General features: G+C 37.1%; 1 protein-coding gene across 1 annotated transcript; it reads right to left on the bottom strand.

The window, feature by feature from the left end:
* Window positions 1–6,490: 6,490 nt before the first annotated feature.
* LOC129256766 (ATP-binding cassette sub-family D member 1-like) lies at window positions 6,491–13,200 on the bottom strand. Its single transcript, XM_054894932.2, has 4 exons — window positions 12,253–13,200; window positions 11,453–11,637; window positions 10,821–11,001; window positions 6,491–8,406 (listed from the first exon to the last, which is right to left on the bottom strand). The coding sequence occupies exons 1-4, from the start codon at window positions 13,067–13,069 to the stop codon at window positions 8,267–8,269; spliced, it is 1,323 nt and encodes a 440-aa protein (XP_054750907.1). The 5' UTR covers window positions 13,070–13,200; the 3' UTR covers window positions 6,491–8,266.
* Window positions 13,201–22,574: the final 9,374 nt, after the last annotated feature.

Below are 22,574 nucleotides of genomic sequence, written 5' to 3'. Positions count from 1 at the left end.
CTTGCACTTTTTTTGTCATACATTGTATATCAAAGAAAATATTATTAAATATTTTTATAGATTGGTAAACTGATCGAATGCATCAGTCGTTTGTGTTTTACTCCCAGGCCTACTAAGAACATTATGGTCCCCAAAATCTATTGTCTCACTTAAAATATACAACCATAGCCTTATGGACCATTATAATACTCTATACATGAGGCATAAATTAGGCCTCCAGAACAATTTATTATAGTGCATCATGTGATAGAAAACAATTTAAACTTCTTCTTCTTCTTCCTGTAAAGTACAGACTGCCGTTGGCATATTATCGTACTTGTGCTTATCAAGTGCCCAGATGAATAGTGCGAGTAAAAATCTCTACAAAACTATGTGCGGCTAAAAACAGAAGAGGCCTTAACGAAGCCTCCTTTGCTGCACCTCCTGCTTGAAAGACGCGAGGGAGGTGCTGTAAACTATCTTTGCTGGGAGTGAGTTCCATATTCTGATAGCATCAGGAAAGAATGTTTTTTAATATATTTGTGTTCTGGCATATGGGATTTGGAACTTATCAGGATTTCCACGTGTACATGGTCCAGTTGATGGAATAAACTGGTCATCCGGGATGTCAATAAGCTTGTTGATGATGCAGTAGACCATGCTAGCTCTCTGTTGTGCCCTTCTTTCCTGAAGCGTAGCCCACTGGAGTTGCTTTAGCATATCTGATACGCTGCTGGTACGTCGAAAGTCTCCCAAAGCAAAGCGGGCGTAACGGCGTTGTACCATTTCCAGTTTTGAGATGTTCCTCTGGGTAAATGGGTCCCATACCACAGCAGCATATTCCAGTACTGGAAGGACAAGTGCTTTGTAGCACAACACTTTCGTCTTGAGAGGGCAGTCCCTGATATTTCTCTGCAGGAAGCTGCTGACTGAGTTGGCAGACTTAGTTGTTTTGTCTATATGGTGATTCCACTTCAGGTTTTCCTGGAAGTTTACACCAAGGTATTTTGCTTTATCAGCCTCCACCAGGGGTATTCCATGAATGCAATATGGTGTCGAATTCTTGATAATTACCCTCTTATTGGTAACATGCATAACCTGGCATTTTTGCGGGTGAAATTGCATGAGCCAGTCATCTTCCCATACTTGAAGAGCATCCAGGTCCCTCTGAAGCTGTTTAGTGTCCTCCTCTGTCTTGACCTTTCTGTACAAGATGCAGTCGTCAGCAAAGAGGCGCACCGTAGACTGTGATGATACATATTCAGGGAGGTCATTAATGAACAGGAGGAAGAGCAGAGGTCCGACCACGCTACCTTGCGGCACTCCTGAGAGAACGGGGGCTTCATGAGATGTAACTCCTTCAATAAGAACCCTCTGGGAGCGGTTGCTGAGTAGATGTTCAATCCATGAGTGAATATTGCCTCTGACTCCATAATAGTTGACTTTGTACATCAATCTACCATGGGGAACCTTGTCAAAGGCTTTTGACAAGTCCAGTAGAATCACATCAAGCTGATCGCCATCATCAATACCCTTGGAAAGATCCTTAACAGCATGTAAGAGCTGAGATGTACAGGAGCGCTTCTTGCGAAAGCCATGCTGGGCGTCACATAAGATGTTATGGCTATCCAGGTGGTCAAGAATGCTACTGCAGACAATGTGTTCCAGGGTCTTGCACACAATAGAGGTCAGCGAGATTGGCCTGTAGTTTTCTGCTCTATTTCTCTCTCCCTTTTTGAAGACAGGAACTACATTGGCTCTTTTCCAGTCATCCAAAATAATGCCTTGGTCAACAGATGCTTGAAAGAGAATAGTGAGGATAGGCGTGAGTTCTGTCGCAAGTTCCTTCAAAAGTCTTGCTTGCAAGCCGTCTGGACCTGTTGCTTTGTGTATCTGCAGTGTTGATAGCAGCTTGTACACTCCATCAGGACTGATGTCGATTTGTTCCATGTTTGGATACGGGCTTTGTCCCTTGTCTTTGATGGTGGTCATGTTTTCATCCTTGTTGAAGACAGAAGTAAACTGATCATTCAAGATGTGAGCCTTCCTCGTGCTGTCTGTAATAGTCCTTCCACTTTGACTTCCAACTTGATTTGCGAGGATTCACACACACACACAGCACTCACATTCACAGCAAATAATCACGATTACATATATTCTGAAGAAGAAAAAAATGCGAGAACAAAACCAATTAGAATCACAATTAGGATCGTCCAAGTTCTGGACATTTTTCTGTCCACACACACAGAAATTAATATTTTCATATTTCACTTCATGTCATTTGTGTGAATGCCACAATTAATAGGATCATATTGACAAGCACCCTAGACATTTTGTTATTTCAGATTACAGAAATTGGCATTCCTTCATGTTGAAGCAGATTACACAATGATATTTACAATACAACAACTAACCATCTGACTTGTACCTGTAATAATCTGAAGTCCTCATGCCTTAATTTGTTTATATTTTTAGGGCAAGGTCACTTAATATTACATTGGGCACAATTCTATATTACAGCCCAAATAGAAAAAAATAAAAAAAGGCACAACAAACCTCCAAGCTAATGAGAGAGACATCAAGGCCAGTCACCAGGGCATCCTTGACCATAAACTTAACTTTGATGGCCTTGGATTGATTTAAACCCTGACTCCTGCTTTTTTATTTGCATATTTCTTTTAAAAGCAAAATAGTCTATATTCTAGACATGACATATAAAATTGTTATTTATTCTATCTAAAAAGATAGTCTGGTCCAATGAATAAATTCTGTCTTATTAAGGCTGCATAATTTATGAGACCAAGAAGCTAGAATCACAAACACAAATCATGATTCAAAATACTACATCATGACTAAAGATCTGCAGAATCAGGCTTTAATTGACCCTTTCTCCAATGCCATTTCTCCCACACTACAAGCCTAGCCAGTGCGCTTCATAAAGCGCAGCTTTACCCTGGATATATAGGACAATTTCTACTCACATTTTGATTCCAAACAATGTCTGTGTGAAGCAAAAGCGAAGAAGTAGACCAACATAATGACATCTTAGATTCATGATTCAAATTTGACATTTTTATAACACATTTCGGCATATTACATGTAAAAACTCATTTTTTTTTTCCTGTTTCATGTTTGTGATTTGAAACATTTTTACTTTTATTTTTGAATAAACGCATTGAAAATACAGGAAGAAAATGCATGAATAATCATTACGTTATGTTAACTGTTAAAAAACAACATTTGCATTAATTATTTTTTTACTTTTTTTTTATTTAAAGAAGGAGTTCTTTAGATGGTTTCAAAAGAAAATTTAATTTAAAAACATGTATCCCTGTATTTCAAAGCAGTTTTTAGTGATTAAAATGCCTAATTAGCATAATTATATGCTCTATGCACGTTTTGTACCTTTTTTTAAATGGAAGAATTGATTAATTACTATACAATTTTGTGAAAAACATGTATGTATATACTTGTGATGGACATTCAAGGATGAATATAACAACTTACTTTAACTATTAATAAATAATAAATATCATTGTAATTTAGGCAAAATACGAGCCAAAGACATCACAAAAACAGCTGTAACTTAAGATTGGAAGAAATCATTTCTGGTAAACACTTTACTAACATGAATATCAGTATGTGGGACTAGAGTGAAATTTCAGATCAGATAATTGGTATCTTTGGAAGAGTTTTAAAATGTGAAGAAATAAAATATCATCATTGGTTTTAATATATTTTGTTAATATCATACTAATGATTATTATACACGAAAATCAAGTAAAAAAATTATTTGTCCGGGGGTCAAACTCAAGGTCAAAGTAAAGGTCAAAGGTCATAACCTTATAAATCGCTCCAATACATTATTTGATGCATGTTTTGGATTCCTCTCTGAATTTCCTTTTGAATGGTACCAGTTTCCTGAAAATTTGTCAACACGTTACGACGCAATGGCTATTGAAAGTTGAAGGTCACGCCAATTTTTGTCAAAACAATGAGAAAAGGGCGGGCCGTAGCACGAGAACCGACGGACCGATTGGACTAATTTTTTTTTGTTTTGTGCGTGGGCCATGGTGAATTTTATGTGTACCAATCTACAACAAAAACTGAGAGGGTTGGGTGCAACCACTGGGTGAATCCAGATGGAATGACCCCTTGGTTATGTGACCTGAAACTCAGGCAGGATCTTCAGTGATGCATCATTACCCTTATGTCTAAGTTTCATGAACTAGGTCCAAATACTTTCTAAGTTATGATGACATTTCAAAAATTTAACGTTGTTGATGACGTCGGCGAAGCGGCACCTATAGTCTCGCAGCTCTTGCTCCGCTATGCAGGTGAGACAAAAATGACTTCATAATCTGGAAATCATGATAATTATTGACCTTTTCCACATATTACATTTCATGTACCGTAAATTACCGTGTATACGGCGCACTCGTTTATAAGGCGCACCCCCGATTTTGAGATCGTCTTGAGAGAAAAAAAAAATAAAAATGCGCGATTATTTTGCTAAGCCGCGCGAAATACAGCGTCGCAGCGCACCAAATTTTTGACTTTTTCTTACTTTTGTTTTGTTGTATTTTTCACATTTTTTTTCCATTACAAACCTGTTTTAAAATATACATTTGCTTAAATATCTCTTTCTATTCTTTGCAGAGATCAATGAACTTAAAGAAGCAAGGCAGTAGAAATTTCATTATTATAGGCATCGCGGGCTGGACGGAAATAGCAACTGCGGCCCATCACATAATTACGTTCATATCTCTTATAATTTATCATTATTATCTTTATGTCTTTTATGTTTTACCATTATGTTTTTAATATCATTATTATGTTTTATATTTCATCATTACGTTCATGTCTTTCATATGTTGTCATATTTTGTTTATTCTTATCATACAAGAGTGAAATGAAGAGAAAGAGAAAGAAAATAAAGAAAGAGAACAGAAACAGAAACGAGAAAAAATGGAAACTATTCTTTCTTGGAAAATTGGCGGCCCTGAAAAGGGCCATTGATAAAACTCGGCTTAAAAGCCAAGGAACTCCTCTTCCTCATCATCGGTATCACCGAACACGGCTCTGAAATCGTCCGCGTCGGAATACATGAGGTCGTCCTCCTCGCTGTCAGTGCCGTCGCTGTCCTCTACCTCTGGCTGCTCGTCCTCCCATAGGATGTCATCTTCGGTGCCGTCGAGTCGATTTGAGATGCAGCACTTCAGGAAAGACTTTCGGACGATGTCGGGTGAGATGTCATTCCAAGCAGCCAATATCCAGCTACAGATCGTCGGCAGGTCTACATTGCGTTGCCGCCCTGTCTTGGTGAAAGAGTGCTCACCGCCGACCATCCACTCCGTCCAGCGCCGACGAACACCATCTTTGAAGGGCTTGTTGAGGCTGACGTCTAATGGCTGGAGAAGAGAAGTCATACCACCAGGGATGACAGCGAGGTCTGTGTTCGTCCTCCGAAGGCTTGCCTTTGTCTTTTCCGTCTTGTGGCATCTGAAAGCGTCCAATACTAGAAGACTCCGGCGACGGTTGAGACCACTGACTCGGCGACTCCAGACACACTTTAACCAGTCCTCCACCAGCTCCTCATTCATCCACCCCTTAGGATGAACACGCACAAAGACACCAGCCGGAAACTTGTCCTTTGGAAGGGTTTTGCGTCGGAACACCACGTAGGGCGGCAGCTTCCCTCCGTCTGCTGTACAGGCTAGCATGACTGTAAAGCATTCCTTTTCATGTCCAGTTGTAGCGATGCTGATGGTCTTGGAACCCTTGGCTGCCACGGTGAGGCTACGTGGTACGTCGAACGTTAAAGGAGGCTGATCAGCGTTGCCGATGCGAGAGAGTGGATAATCATGTCGATGACGGAGACCAATGATGAACCTCTGGAAACTTGTTGTCTTTTCATCCAGGTCATCGGGGAGTCGCTGAGAGATATGGGTCCGCCGACGAACAGACAGTCCATGACGACCCATGAACCGATACGCCCAAGATGAACTGGCCTTGAAGTCGTTGATGCCTGAATCGGTGGCGATGGACCTTGCCTTCAAGCGAAGAGCGACCGATGAGATAGCGTGCCCCTCTTGACGTAGTTCGGTTACCCAGGTGAAGAGTTGCTCCTCCATCTCGGGCCACTTGGCGGTTCTTCCACGACGAGCCTTCTGCTTCTTGGGTGCCTCTTCCAAAGTCTCCTTCTCATGTCTCCATCGACGAATGTTGGACTCTGCGATAACGAACCTCCTCCCTGCTGCCCTATTGCCTTCCTCTTCGGCGACATTGCACACTTGGAGCTTAAACGCAGCGGTGAATGATTGGCGAGATGACATCTTGAAAATTGCGAGTGGTACTTGTTGTTTCTAGAAATACTCGGTGAAGAGTGATGACTTCCATGACTTTGCCTGCTCTATTTATTAGAAAACTTGGCGTGATCATGACCATTATCACATTCCTTTGTACTTTGCCGCATGTCCGTTTACAAGTCCGGGGTCGTTAATCCTATTCATGAACAATCTGAATCTCAGTGCGCCATTGTTTCCGCGGACTCGAGTGGATTAGGTTACGTAAGGTTATGTCATTGAATTGTTTGTACTAGTACACAAACAGATTATGACTAACAGTAAGTTCATAATTTGTCATCCATACCTGAGTAAAGTATATTCAAACTGCTACTTTGGATTCATTTTATATGACTATATATTGTTTGTATTATGAATTATTTTTATGTTATGAATTATCTTTATATGTTATGAATGTAAACATGTTTCATATTATCTATTGTATCGTGAACGCAGAAATAAAATCAAACAAACAAATTGAATTTTGTCATATTCTCGAATGCTCTAATAATAGCAAATAACCGAAATAATAATAATTCAAATAATACGTACCCAAAACACCTTTTGCCATCATTGTTCATACCAGCAACAAATTCCTCTTCATCTTGCATTCTTCTCATTTCGGATCGTCTGATGAAATAATCTTATCGAATTAATGAACTTACCTTTCCCATTTTCAATTACATTTGCAATCCTTCTGCATAATTAAAGTCAAGAATTCATGCATGTAACACATTCTTAAAATTTATTCATTTCACCTATATTCAGTCAATGAAATCAAAATTATACATCTACCATTCTTATAACATCACACTACCGGTAAGTATTTCATTACTAACTTTGTGCTTGGAGGAAAGATGGATCAAGGTTAAGTGAGGTGAGTTTACGTCTCAATATATTTTATATATTATTTAATAATATTGGGACGTCCAATTTTCTCAGTGGTTGTTTTGATATCATTGGGTAGCATTATCTTCATAAACTAGTTGCGGCAAAGATTAAAGGCTTAATGATGTTCACACTGACAAGCCAGAGCTCGGCGCCACTCAGTGCGTCATTGTTCAACAGAGCTTTTGTCCATGTTTGGGTGATTGGATTAAAGGATTAAAGAGTTAGACTTTAGTAAACAACCATATTAAGTAATGCATCATTACCCTTATGTCTAAGTTTCATGAACTAGGTCCAAATACTTTCTAAGTTATGATGACATTTCAAAAATTTAACGTTGGTTAAGATTTCAATGTTGATGACGTCGGCGAAGCGGCACCTATAGTCTCGCAGCTCTTGCTCCGCTATGCAGGTGAGACAAAAATGACTTCATAATCTGGAAATCCACATAATTACATTTCATGTACCGGTAATCACAATCCTTTTGACACAGTATGATGTCATGCAATACAGGCCTTGAATGAGCGCGATAAAGCCAAATTCACAACCTAAAATTTTGTTTTTAAAACAAAATGCTCAGATGATAAGCCTAATATGCATAAGACTTTAACATTCTTGTACTTTTTTGGGCTTCCATGTGTCAATTTTACATTAGCTCCGGATTAATTCTCAAGGTCTAAGGAAAAGGGACATCAAAGTATCCCCACCCAATCCACCGTACCTGGTTTTGTATGCTAGTCTATGCTGACAAAGAAACATGAGCATTGCCTGATTATCCATGGAAGACAATATTGCCTAGACAATTCAGGATAATCAAACTCACAATTCAAACTATGCAATATTGTCATATTTTGTAGCCCCAAGGGCAAATTCTGTGCGGCTAGGGTGCTACTGGGAAAAAATATACATATCTCTAAAATTAACATTCATAAATGAAAAATGCTTCATGCTAATTACATTAATTTTTACTAACACAAGAAAAACACAAAACATTTTAACATATTTTCTTGAACAAAAAAAAAATTCACCCACCTTCCCATAAAAAAAGATTAACATTATGAATTTGTTCTTACCTCTTTGTATGATGACATGATTCTCTCAATGGCATCTGCTGCTGATGAAAGTAAACCTTTAGCTGTCGTGAATCCTTGAGTTCTTAAACTCACTTCCTCACTTTCACTCAACACTTCTCCATCTATATCAGAAATAAGACAAATTTAATGGATTGCCACACACACTGATTGCTACAAATCTACAAAGCCTCATGAGAAAATAACTAAACATGAAAGAATGGTAATGATAGAAAACAAGGCATAAGCGATGTTGTGTCTTGCCCACTTGTGGAAGTAACCAGAAATATTTTGATTTGCGAGGGCATGCTACAGAATTGTATCAAAAGTTCATTGTAAAATAACTAAGATGGAATAACATTTGTCATAAGAGCCATGCACGTAAACTTTAATTTATCATGTGTCCTCTGAACACAATAACACGCAGGTCTCTTAAAGGGGAATCCAGCCTTGGTCATAAAATGTTGTGTTGGGAAGGAGAAAAATAAATTAAACTGAATGGTGAAAGTTTGAAAGAAATCGGACAAGCAATAAGAAAGTTATAGCTGCTTTAAAATTGAGATCACTAATACTATGTAGATTTCAAATTGGCAACTAGGTAAGTAAATCATGACAAGGGGCAAGGACAACTTTCCCATAGGCCATGTACTTTATTATCAGGGATTTGTGGTTTTCTCCTAAGTACCCATTCCCCTGGGGAAGTAATCTAAATATAACCCAGGTAGTATATTGTTTTATGTCCTCATGAAAGAAAAATATAATTTGAAATAAAACTTTTGGGAAAAATGACATTTTAGCCATAATATGTATTGGAGTACATGGAAGAGTAGTCCTTGCCTTACATCACTATGGCATCCCATATGCGACCAATTTGAAGTCTCCATGGGTATAGTGATTACCAATATTTACAACATTAAAAAATTCATATCTTTCTTGTTGTTTGTCCAACAATATTAAAACTTTCACCTATCAACTTGTCTGATTTTTCTTTTCCTTATAAAACAAGTTTTTATTTGGGTTGGATTCCCCTTTAAGTATAGCTACAACCCAAGTTTGGTACAAAGGCGACTTACGGTTGCGGAGTTGTCTTAACAATGACCTCAATATGACCTTTGACCTTACCATGTAGCCTCTGACTCACCATGATATTCAGGTCTCCTAACTACATCTACCACCCAAGTTTGGTTGAAAAGTGACTTACTGTTGTGGAGTTATGTGTCATATGTAAGAGTCTTGCATGTAAACTTAGCGTTGACCTGAAAATGACATTTGACCTTACCATGTGACCTCCGCCTGCAGAATAAAATGCAAGTCCCCTAAGTACATCTACCATCCAAGTTTGGTTGAAAAATGACTAACAGTTCCGGAGTTATGTGTCATAATGTTTGTGACGGACGGACAACATTTGGATCCCTTAGTCTCGCTTCACCTCTGGTGGGCGAGACAAAAAAGGAACACAAAACAATTCAGCATTTCAGTTTTGTAATTCAAATAGTCAAAATGAGGATTCATTTTATTCAAAACTAAAATGGTCAAAGCTATTCACATCCTTTATCATATATGATTTTCAACTTCAACCTTCATTTGCCTCTTACCCAATCAACCCACCCAAAGATTAAAAGAAGAAGCAAAATAAGAGGTGAATTTGTCAACTGGTATTAAATTACTCATTTAATATCATGTTACATTAGTTTCATTGCATTATATTTCTGCGATTCAGATTTAATATCATATTATCATATATTTCAAGGTATTTCTGTATTTAATGCACATACAATTCATATATATGAGCCTCACTAAGTAATGTTAGCAAAACAATATTACCCATACTTGAACATACCACTTCAGACCAAGAAGGTACCAAAATCTATTTGGAAACCTGCTTGGAGTTTGCAGGTATTCTAAAGTACCAAAAGTATACCTCACTGCCCAAATATATATCATAGCTGTTGGCGTTCAAAAATTAATTTGAAGATGAAAAACTGTACCAAAATTTATGTTAACAAAACATTTTGTATTTCAATAAAGATCAACTAGATACAAATGTCTTTACTGGAATGTGTATCCAAACCAGTGTGTACATTGTATGTATATCCTTTGCCTATACTGTGCTCACTGATCAGACACAACGCACTCTCACACACAGCAGACATGATTATACATGACTGTACAGTCACTGGAGTCAAGCTACTACTTTTCTTCAAGCTCGGAAAATGCTTATTAATCTAATAAGTGTAAATATAAAATTTCTTATTGTCCGTCAACTCTAAAACCCCATGGGAAACAGTACACTGCCGGGTCTGCACAATATCAGATTTTAGACCCGTACAAAAGGTTTAAAAAGTCTTTAAAACAAAACTTTAGTTAACACAAATCCAGACAATTACTGAGCAATAAGAAAGTTTGGATACATCCTGACAAAGTCATAAATGAATTTTTGAATCAACAAAGAGAACTAGTTGTAAATCTTAAATTTTTTAACATTACAAGGAAGGGAAATTGTATTTTTAAAAATCTTAAACTGAAGGTTTCTTATTACCCTCTAGTACAGGTCCCGTCGACGTCATGATTGGTATAGCTACCATCATCATCCCAGAGGCAGACCACATGTACTTCATCAGAAACTGTTCCAGCATCACATACCACAAACGTTTCTTGAATATCAGAGTCATCTGACGCTTTAATGAGTGGTATTTCTCCAACAGATTTCTGTGTTCCACCTGTAGGTTTGTACAATTAACAATGAGAAAAAAATCTTACTGGTACATTCTGTGATCTTAATCATTCACATAGATGCTGGGCTGACTGATAATGGGGAAATATTATTTGATTGGTTTGTAAAGTCATTGATTTGCAAATTTTTAAAACATGAAATATACAGTTTTGCTTGAAACTAAAGTACTCAATTTAAGGGTACTTTATGTGACCACTACACACAAAAAATAGTGTTTATATATTATCACGAGTGATTCTAATTAGTACTGATTTTAATGAACAATACCAATTATGCAATACTGTTCCATGTTTTTATGTTGACTTCCAATGTTGACAATTACCTAGGTACATGTAAATGAATGATGAAACATAATAAGCTTTCTAATCTTAAATACCCGGTACAGAGCATTTTGTGAGGACTTGAGTTATGCATTTTTATTGTTGTTAGTAAATTACCTCATGTCCACTGTAGAAAGCAATCTCTTCTGCATTGGTGATAATCCTAGAATGAACAAATCTCAACTGTCCTTTGCGATGGGCTTCCTCTGCTACCAACCTTCCAAACTTAGGTGATGCCATCCTGAGGATCTTGGCTGTTAAAATCAGTACTGAGCCTGCTATCAGACCAGGAACATTTGTTCCTTACCAACAAGAAAACAAAAGTTATATCAACATGATTTTTCTGAAAATAACAAATTACTGAAAAGTTTGAAACTTGAGCTTATTTCTGAAGCTACATGTACATGTCATAGGTGAAGTTGTGAATTGATGCAGAGGTACTACTTAGAGCTCCAAGCCCTGGTCATACCTTCTAGATGGTGCATTAAGGGTCTGTACCACTAACTGACATATTTCACCTGATGTACAGCAGTACAAGTATGACTGTAAAAAAAAACCCAACTAAGTTACACTCGCATACACTCAAGCCAATGGTTTGAGGTTAATCAAAAAGGCCCATGGAAAATTGGACTTCAGCAATATACACATGTAGGTATGGTGGGGGATAGCTAATACCCAAGGGGGGGGGGCAATCACGTATATATATTACGAAAACTTAAGTATGTAGGCCTAAATATAAATTGGCCAAATTAGATACCTGTGAAAGTATGATTCTATGAAGGATGACTGATACTGATTTACTGGTCTATCATATTCATTTCAAAGAAGGATAGACCCTACTTAATTTGTCAGAAATTTGATTTTTGAGGGCTTACAACTCCCCTTATCCCTTCCTAAGCCATATTAAGCATTTTTACCTGCATTTCCTTGTCTCGCAAGTCGAATAAGGGCAAGGGTCATCATCACAACATCAAGCAGTGGCTTTGTTAGACTTGAATACAGATGAGCAACCGATTCACAAAATGTTCTCACATCTTCTGTCAAATTCTGATCAGCATTAGCTATTCGGCTATCAAGATTACCAACTCGATAGTAGGTCTGATTCTTGAAGTAGAGTTTGTAGGCATGATCAACTAGTTTGGTACGAAAAGCAAGAGCGAGACTCGATTCCAAGAAGCGAATTGTGCTATTTATGAAGGTAGCTGGAACAGCAAGTGCCAACCATTTCATTATTTGGTAGATAAAACCTTTAAGATTAGTATCAACAATTGTTTTTACCATCCCTCCTTCCAAATGAGCAACATAGATTGACAAGAAAGTTCTTGTTACTAAACTCAATGTGTGTAAAAACAGAATCCCAAATTCTTTGGACCATATTCCTGGCAAGATAATACGGAATAGTCTCCTGAGTCGGATGTAAAAGTCTTTTCCTACTGATGTTGATGATCTAGATGGATTATTTGAGTGTTGTGGACTATTATGTTCACCCTGTTTATTCGAATTGTTCTGGCCATCATCTTTCTTACCGTCCGCTTGCACATCATCAGCAGTCGCGCCTGCACGACCGGCTTTATTAGGCGGGTCGCCAGTGAGTAGGCCGCCGATTCCACAGCGACGGAGAACACTAGCGCCGTTCTTTACCCGATAAGCAACAAAAAGAGCAACTGCTACTCCTCCAATAACTTTGGGGTTCTTCAAATTCTTGTGGATAGATGCTCTAAGTAACTGAGACATGATGACGATCAAAGTACTATTAGCTCCTTTAAACAAAAGGTAAAATAGATTAATAGATGCGAATTTTTATCCACTTGTCAAATCGTCTCCTCTGACTCCACAGTCCAGCTCTGAATCTGTCATCTCGATCTTTATCTAGCTAGCGCAAGCTTCCTGATATCTGAACGAAGAGCTGAGTGCAATGATCGCGAGAGGGGGATCTTTGAAATATTGTATTGCAGCTGATATACTGTATATCGTTGCACCATCGGAGAGGAACTCTTATATTTTTATTTAAAATATTATTTTATAGACAGGCCCAGTGGCGTACCTAGGATTTTTCACAGGGGGTGCAAAATCGGCCGCCAAAAAATTTGACAAGCAAAAAAAAAAAAAAAGGTCTTCAACCTCGTCAGGGGGGGCAATAAAGGTCTTCAAGCTCGTCAGGGGGGGGGGGGGGCAACAAAGGTCTTTTAAGCTCGTCAGTGGGGGGGGGGGGGCTGGTATATGTCTTTTGTATGGGTTGTGGCTCGTCAGGGGGGCAGAATGCCCCCCTGCCCCCCCCCCCCCCCCCCCGTAGGTACGCTAGTGGACAGGCCTATACATAGTTACAAAGAATGCTTGGGCTATAGCTTTCCCATTTATTTGCACTGTTGATTTGTCTTGATTCCACAACAATTCGGCTTTCGAAAGAATTGCTCTATTAAGTCATACAAGCATGTAATTTGGTACCGGGTAAATACTATTATCAGTGCAATAGATAGTGGACAATTTTGTGTGGGTGTGTTTTAGATCTTAAAGGCATTCGACACGATTGATCATGATATTAAACAAACTTGAGCATTATTGCATTCTTGGGGTAGACTTAAATTGAAAATTACTTAAAGAATAGATTACAGTATGTAATGTTCAATGGAGTCAAATCTAGGAAGGTAATGGGGTACCCCAAGGTTCAGTCTCGGGTCCCTTATTGTTCTTGATTTATATCAATGACATTATAAATTCATCAAAGTTGTTTACATATTCACTTTTTGCTGATGACACTTGCTTACTCTCATATCACAAGGAACAAAATAATGAAATTAAATATATATTTTCATGATTTTGCTCTAACAAGCTTTTATTCACTAGTAAAACACAACATGTTGTATTTACTTTAGTAACTCTATATAATTCTATCATTGTGCCTCAGGTGAATACTTACAGGAATCATTTAAACAAACTACTGATCCTTCAAAGTCATCAGACTCATTACATATTCGAGTTAAACAAGTCCAAGCATTCCTTTATTTCTGCAGCTCAGTATTCTGCCACTTGATGATTTAGTATCGTTGAACTGTTTAATATTCATGTACAAATCACAATTTACTGAAAACTGTTCATTTTTAACAGATGCTTTTGTTGTTAACTCCAACATTCATTCGTACAGTACACGTCAGAGACATCTTATCCATCAACCGTTTGCAAGAACAAAAACTGCTCTGAATTCATTTCTGATAGCTTGTGTCAAAGAATGGAATAGATTACCGCAAAGCATAAGATCCAGTCCAATTAACAGCCAATATTATTTAAAAAAGCATGTCGAAAATTCTTATTTGAGAGCTTGCAAAATGTCATAAATTAATCTTTTGTTTACTTTCTAGTTTATCATTGTAAATATATTTGTATTATTCTCTTTTTTGTATCTTTGTTATTATCATCAATATTTTTGTTACAATGTTTTATAATTTTATATCTTATCTTATATTATTTTTGTTTTGTTTGTATGTTTGTTTTATCATAAATATTTTGCTATAATGTTTTATATATCTTCCTTTGTTTTTTTATGTTATTATATTAATTTCATCAAGGAGCCCACCCTTTCACAAGCTCTGCTTCTATGGGGTGCCAAACCTTTCACGTTATATTCTCTTTGCCAACCTTTGTACTAAATATTTGTATCATATTGGTTTGAATAAACTTATATAACTTATATCTTTAATGCCTTGTTCTCGAGCATGGGTGCCGAGGCTGGGGATCGAAGCTTTTTTTCAACTCCCCCCGGCCCCCTTCGGGCCCCCCTTATAGTCCAGTAGATATGTGAAAAAGATGCTCGAATCTGGCAGAAAGTGTGAAATTTGGCATACAGGGGTATTTTTGGGCGCTGATTTAAAAAATTGCCGGCCCCAAGCGATTTGACCATCGGGTCGGCCGCCATTTCGAAATCCAAGATGGCCGCCATGAAAAATCATTAAATGTCATTTTCTTGAGTTTTACATGGCATGTGACACTGAAATTTGGCATATAGGGGTATTTTGAGGCACTGATTTCAAATATTGCCGGCCCCCAGCAATTTGACCATTTGGTCGGCGGCAAAATGGCCGCCATCTTGAAATCCAAGATGGCCGCCATAATATATGATTGCAATCATTTTCTCGAGTTTTATATGAACTGCGGTATTGAAATTTGGCATATAAACTTAATTTGGGGTGCTGATTTCAAATATTGCCGGCCCCAAGTGATTTGACCATCGGGTCGGCCGCCATTTTGAAATCCAAGATGGCCGCCATGAGAAATCATTAATGTCATTTTCTTGATTTTTACATGACGTGTGACACTGAAATTTGGCATATAGGGGTAGGCCTATTTCTAGGCACTGATTTCAAATATTGCCGGTCCCCAGCAATTTGACCATTTGGTCGGCTACAAAATGGCCTCCATTTTGAAATCCAAGATGGCCGCCATGATATATTATTGCAATCATTTTCTCGAGTTTTATATGAACTGCGGTATTGAAATTTGGCATATAGGCTTAATTTTGGGTGCTGATTTCAAATATTGCCGGTCCCAAGTGATTTGACCATCGGGTCGGCCGCCATTTTGAAATCCAAGATGGCCGCCATGAAAAATCATTAAATGTCATTTTCTAGAGTTTCACATGACATGTGACACTGAATTTTGGTATATAGGGGTGTTTTTAGGCACTGATTTCAAATATTGCCAGCCCCAGCAATTATACCTCCAGGTCAGCGGCAAAACGGCCGCCATCTTAAAATCCAAGATGGCCGCCATGATATATTATTGCAATCATTTTCTCGAGTTTTATATGAACTGCGGTATTGAAATTTGGCATACAGTGTATAGGCTTAATTTTGGGTGCTGATTTCAAATATTGCCGGCCTCAAGCGATTTGACCATCGGGTCAGCTGCCATTTGAAATCCAAGATGGCCGCCATGAAAAATCATTGAACTCATTTTCTTGAATTTTACATAAAATGTGCCACTGAAATTTGTAGTATATCGGTGTCTGGGTGAGTTCATAAAAAAAATTGCTGGCTCCAAGCAATCTGACAATTGATTGGCGGAAAAATGGCCGTCATCTTGAATTCCAAGCTGGCTGCCATAAGAATATTGCAATTATTTCGTTGAGTTTTATATGATCTGTGGTATGCAGTTTGACATATAGAAGTAATGTGGGGAGCTTATTTCAAATATTGCTGGCCCTCAGCGATCTGATTACCTGAGTCAGGGTTATACGGGCGTAATTACAACTGGCAGGCCAAAGATATGAACCCATTAATTCTCAATATTTAATTTTGATATTGCTGATTGACAAAAATGAATGAATATAATTGATAGTCTAACACTGATTCTAGGGAGGGTATCTTTACTGAACTTTTTTTTCTTCAAATTGGGAAGATATATCACCACTTTGGAACTATTTTTATAATTGCGGAAGAAGTATTGCCATTTTACTGTCTCAAGTGAAGAATTTGATCCTGTCAGGTGTAGTCTTCATAAATGCCGATTTATTTTTAAAATGAGCTGGTCGAGGTACCCTTTTCTGGTCAGATATGGAATGTCAGAAATATATCCTAACCACTGGTAGTAAACATTCAATTCTCAAATTTCATCCTTATTTTTTTAGAGCGCCTCTTTAACACACGAGTCTATGGGAAATGTTTTAGGCCTGTGATACCTCAGCTGCAAAATGGCAGCCATCTTGAAATCCAAAATGGCTGCCATAAAAAAATTCATTAAAAAAAAATCAAGAATCATAATTATAACGTAGGTATTATTGTGAAATTTGGCATCTTGGGGTATTGAAATTTCCCCCCAGTAATCTGTCCAATAGATATGCTGCAAAATGGCCACCATCTTGAAATCTAGAGAGGATCGACTGTCATGAAAATTCATTAAAATAATTTTCTTGAGTTTTAAATAATTTGAGGCACTGCATTTTAGACATACAGGCAGGTTTTGGCCTGCTGGTTTTAGAATATTGCTGCCCACTAGCGTACCTACGGGGGGGGGGCAGGGGGGGCACTCTGCCCCCCCTGACGAGTCACAACCCATGCAAAAACGTATCTTTGCCCCCCCTGACGGACTTAAAAAACCTTTTTTGCCCCCCCTGACGAGCTTTAAGACCTCTAATGCCCCCCTGACGAGCTTGAAGACCTTTTTTTTTTTTTTTTTTTTTTTTTTTTCCTGGAACGAAATCCTTTATTTGTGATCGAAGCCCTTTTTTTTTTTTTTTTTTTTTTTTTTTTTTTTTTTTTTGCTTGTCAAATTTTTGGGCGGACGGTTTTGCCCCCCCTGTGGAAAATCCTAGGTACGCCACTGTTGCTGCCCCAGTGATTGATCCACCGGGTCAGCTGAAAATGACCGCCACTTTGAAATCTAAGATGGCTACTACGAAATATTGAAAATCGTAAACAATCTTAAAAACAGTCGTTCTTTTGGACATGACGAGATCAGTAACTATCTCCTTAAAAAAATTATATTAACCATTATAACTCCTTTCGTTCATATATGTAATATTTCAATGTCAACTGGAATTTTTCCACTTCATATGAAAGTTGCGAAAATCATTCCAATTTATAAAAAGGATGATCGGACACTTATTGAGAATTATCGCCCTATCTCTATTCTTTCGTCATTTTCAAAAGTACTTGAACGTCTTGTTTACAATAGATTAGTTTCATTTTTGTCATTACATAATTTATTAAATCCATCCCAATATGGTTTTCGCAAATTTCATTCTGCTGATCTAGCTCTTGTTGATCTTTATGATAAAATTTCTTCTCGTTTGGCAAAAAAGGAACATGGAATTTGTGTTTTCATGGACTTAAGTAAAGCGTTTGATACCCTGGATCATAATATATTGCTTTACAAATTAAAATATTTTGGTGTAAGAGGTACTACTCTTAATTGGTTTGATAGTTATATTTCAAATAGGCAACAATTTACATGTATAAATTCAGTCAGTTCTAATTTACAGTATATTAATTATGGTGTGCCTCAAGGCTCAATTCTGGGCCCGCTTTTATTTCTTCTGTATATAAATGACATAGTATATTCTTCACCCTTATTACAATATATTCTTTATGCTGATGACACAACAGTTATTTCTTCAAACTCGAATAAAAGAATACTTTTTGAAATGTTGAATAATGAATTGCCCAAAATATCCACATGGTTCCAAAGTAATAAATTGTCTTTAAACTGGCAAAAAACATATTGTGTTAATTTCAAGAACTCTAAAACAATAGCTGATCATTATACAGAAGAAATAAAGATAAGTGGGATTTCTATCGGACAAAAAAATAATGTGAGATTTTTAGGTGTCATTTTAGATGAGTTTTTAACATGGGATGACCATGTATCTAAAATATTGACGTCTGTATCAAGATGTATAGGTATAATGTTTGAAGTTAAATACTATTTACCTCCCCAAGCATTACTCTCAATTTATAATTCTATTTTACTTCCACAAGTCACTTATTGCAATATTGTATGGGGCTCATTCAAATAAAAAAATCACCATATCCTTTTACTTCAAAAGAAAGCTATTCGTTTGTGTGCCGACGCTGGTTATTATGAAAATACTGGTCCCCTCTTTAACCGTTTCAAGACTTTGAAAATTGATGATATACATAAATTTCAAATTGCTTTGTTTATGTTTAGGTTTCACTGGCGCCAATTACCAATAACATTTGATCATATGTTCCTTTTGAATTCATTTATTCATAATTATCCTACGAGAACCTCAACAAATTTACATTTATCAAACCCGCTAACCGCCTTAGCCCATAGGTCAATAAGACATACTGGTCCAGATACCTGGAATGATATACCTTTAGCAATACGTGGTGCACCTACATTGAACAAATTTAAGTTTGAGTTTAAGCATTCCATTATTAGCACTTATTTGAGTTAAGATATTGTTCTATCATCAGTTTCATCATATTGCATACTATATTTTTTGTATTATTTTATACGACGTATTTATGTTAAACATAGTAATATTAATCGATACACGGCTGGTGTGTTATTATCATTTTATATATTCTTGACATGCTCGATGTGTTTTCCTTTTGGCCCTGCTTTAATTGTTTAAATATGACTTATATTGATTTTATTCAGGGCCGTAGTCTTTCTTCAGGGGCGTCCTTATCAAGCCTAGCTTTGTGCTTATGACTGTCCCCTCCCATGCAATGATTGTTTATTGTTATTTTACCGTGAAATATTGTCAATATATTTTCTGTTGTATGATTTATCTTTTGCATGGAAATAAAGAATCAATCAATCAAATATCTTTCAAACATGTTTTCCTGAATTCTACATTACCTGTGACACTGTAAATTGGTATTATGAAGCAAAAACTTGTATTGTACAGTATGTTAACTTCAAATATGGATAGATAATGAACATATAACACATAACACACTTTATCTGCCATTTTAAATTCCCATATGACCCATCATGACACAAAGGACATGATTACCTAGCTTAGTTCTAAATATTGATTATTGTGGGGGAAAATAAGTACAATATGATAGCACGAATCAAAATTCATGAATGGTATAACTGATGGCAATCCATCTATTATTGCTATCAATCATTTATATGCTAGACGATTGACAGTGAATCTTACATATCTCCAGGAATTATTTTGGAACGATTCAATTGATAACCATCGTGTGTTCGACAATCTGACAATGGGAGCATGTTCGCCTCACAATCGGGAGATCGGGAGTTCAAGCTCCGCGCGACAGCATCAGACCAAAAGATGTTAAAAGTTGCTTCTACCCTGTTTGGTGGTCAACAAATTAAAGGGGAAGTTCACCCTGACAAAAAGTTTATTGAAACAATAACAGAATAAATAATGAAAAAATATTGAAGGTTTGAGGATATTCCATCAAATATTTAAAAAGCTATTGGAATTTAATTTGGTGTATTTGTGACGTCAGATGCAAGCAGTTCCCCCACAGGGACCTGGGAACGATTTTTTTAAGTGGGGTGCTGAAATCTCTCCTCAAAGGTGGGGGGGGGGGGAGGGGACACAATTGAGTTTTCCATAATTACACACACACACACCTCTAAGGGCACCACACACACCCACCAACCCCCCCCCACACACACACACACATATATATATATATACATACATACATATATATGACAGTCACTTCTTAGCTTTCTTCTTATAAAAGAACATAGATATATAATTAGATAACTCGAGCGCAAAGCGCGAGCTCTTTTTTTTTTGGGGGGGGGAAATTTCATGTTTTTTGTCCTGAAAAATTGAACATTTTGAGCAATGTTTGTGGTCCTGAACATTAAGATGCGTATGTAGCAAATAATAACTGCGAACGTGATCAGTGCGAGCAGATATTTTTTATATACGCTCTAGTCTGATCGAAAGGGAAGTGTTAAAGGAGTGTTTGCAGTTACCCATTAAGGCGATACATATATCAACAATCAAATAATGCGAGCGCGAAGCGCGAGCTGAAAATTTGACATTCTGACCTAAATACTGGACATTCTAAGCACTTTTTGCAATCATGAAGAGGATAGGTTTATAACTATATGATTGATGCGAGCGCGAAGCGCGAGCGGAAATAAAAATGAGATTTCAGACCTAAAAACAGGACATCTTAAGCACTTTTCTAATCATGAACAGGATAGATATATAACTATACAATTGATGCGAGCGCAAAGCGCGAGCGGAAACAAAATTGAGATATCAGACCCCAAAAACGAGACATTCTAAGCACTTTTCTAATAATGAAGAGGATATAATTATATAGCTATACAATTGATGCGAGCGCAAAGCGCGAGTGGAAATAAAAATGAGATTTCAGACCTAAAAACGGGACATCTTAAGCACTTTTCCAAGAATGAACAGGATAGGTATATAACTATACAATTGATGCGAGCGCGAAGCGCGAGCGGAATTAAAAATGAGATTTCAGACCTAAAAACAGGACATCTTAAGCACTTTTCTAATCATGAACAGGATAGGTATATAACTATACAATTGATGCGAGCGGAAACAAAATAGAGATTTCAGACCTATAATTAGGACATTCTATTCATGTTTTGTAAATCAAGAAAATGATGGGTAATTGGATATATTCTTACATTAATAATGTGAGCGCGAAGCGCGAGCAGAAATTTTTTGATATTCTGATCTAAAACTCCACACTGAATTTAATATGGTATGAACAGATAAAGAAAAATCAGACGAACATAAGAATAAAGATTTGATCAAAATCCGACAAGGAATATCAAAGTTATTGCATTTTAAAGATTAGCATTATTCCGGTGTTTTAAGCATGTCTTCATTAATATTCAATGAGCAAACTGATGTCATATTCCCACTTGTTATTTTGTATTTTATTATATAAAATTATGTTTATTTAATATTTTCCCTGCAAGAACCAAAAAAAGTTGAATTGACAACTGATTTAGTCCATTAGATATTCTTCGCTGCAACTTATTTCATTATAAGGGAGACATATCATTTACACTGGTATGAAAAAATGAAACAATTTTGATTCCATGTAATAACACAAGAAACAGGATAGTGGGGATGTGACATTTCAACCCACATGGGCAGAAATCCCAGAGGAGACAGGGGGACGTGTCCTCCTATCAAAAATAGTAGGGGGACACAATATCAATTAAATGTCCCCCCTACTATTTTTGGTCTTTCATGGATAAAAATACATCACTTCACAATCGAAATAATACCTTTTGGACTAAATGACCTTACATTTTGGGTGAAACACTTTTTTTCTTATTTTTTTGCTTGTCAAATTTTCCAGGCCCTGGTCCCCCTACCTTTGGGCACAGATTTCCGCACATGTCAATCCACCTATTAAATATTCATGACGACATGCATATCACAATTTTCATAAAATATTGCTAAACTTTAGAATTAAATAACTTAACTATTTTTTATCAGATCGATTTTCATAAAATTGTATTTGATATAAACATCTTTAGCCCGGAGTAGCCCCAAAACAAGCTGCGTATCTGAATAAACATGCGTGCGCGTGTTTAGAGTTAGACTTAGTATCTGGGCATTGTAAATATTTTTTTTAATTATAAAAATCAATAATGCGAGCACGAAGCGCGAGCAGAAAATATTTGTTATTCCGCTCTCAAAAAAGGTGAATTTAAACACTATTTTAAGTACTGTGTCAGAAAATTTTGAAGTGGGGGGGGGGGGGGGAGTTCTACAAAACGTCGTTCATTT

The sequence above is a fragment of the Lytechinus pictus genome, chromosome 3, assembly GCF_037042905.1.
Source record: "Lytechinus pictus isolate F3 Inbred chromosome 3, Lp3.0, whole genome shotgun sequence".
NCBI classification, from domain to species: domain Eukaryota; kingdom Metazoa; phylum Echinodermata; class Echinoidea; order Temnopleuroida; family Toxopneustidae; genus Lytechinus; species Lytechinus pictus.
The sequence above is the reverse complement of the archived record's forward strand: the minus strand, read 5'-3'. Positions and strand labels throughout refer to the sequence as shown.

What these genes read in the sequence shown, in the direction of transcription:
- LOC129256766 (XM_054894932.2), bottom strand. Translation starts at nt 13,069, where the DNA reads ATGTCTCAGTTACTTAGAGCATCTATCCACAAGAATTTGAAGAACCCC. An exon ending in CTTTCTACAGTGGACATGAG is followed by an intron (nt 11,002 to 11,452) that starts GTAATTTACTAA and finishes ACAAACCTACAG; the next exon opens with GTGGAACACAGAAATCTGTT. An exon ending in GACGGGACCTGTACTAGAGG is followed by an intron (nt 8,407 to 10,820) that starts GTAATAAGAAAC and finishes TTTCTGATATAG; the next exon opens with ATGGAGAAGTGTTGAGTGAA.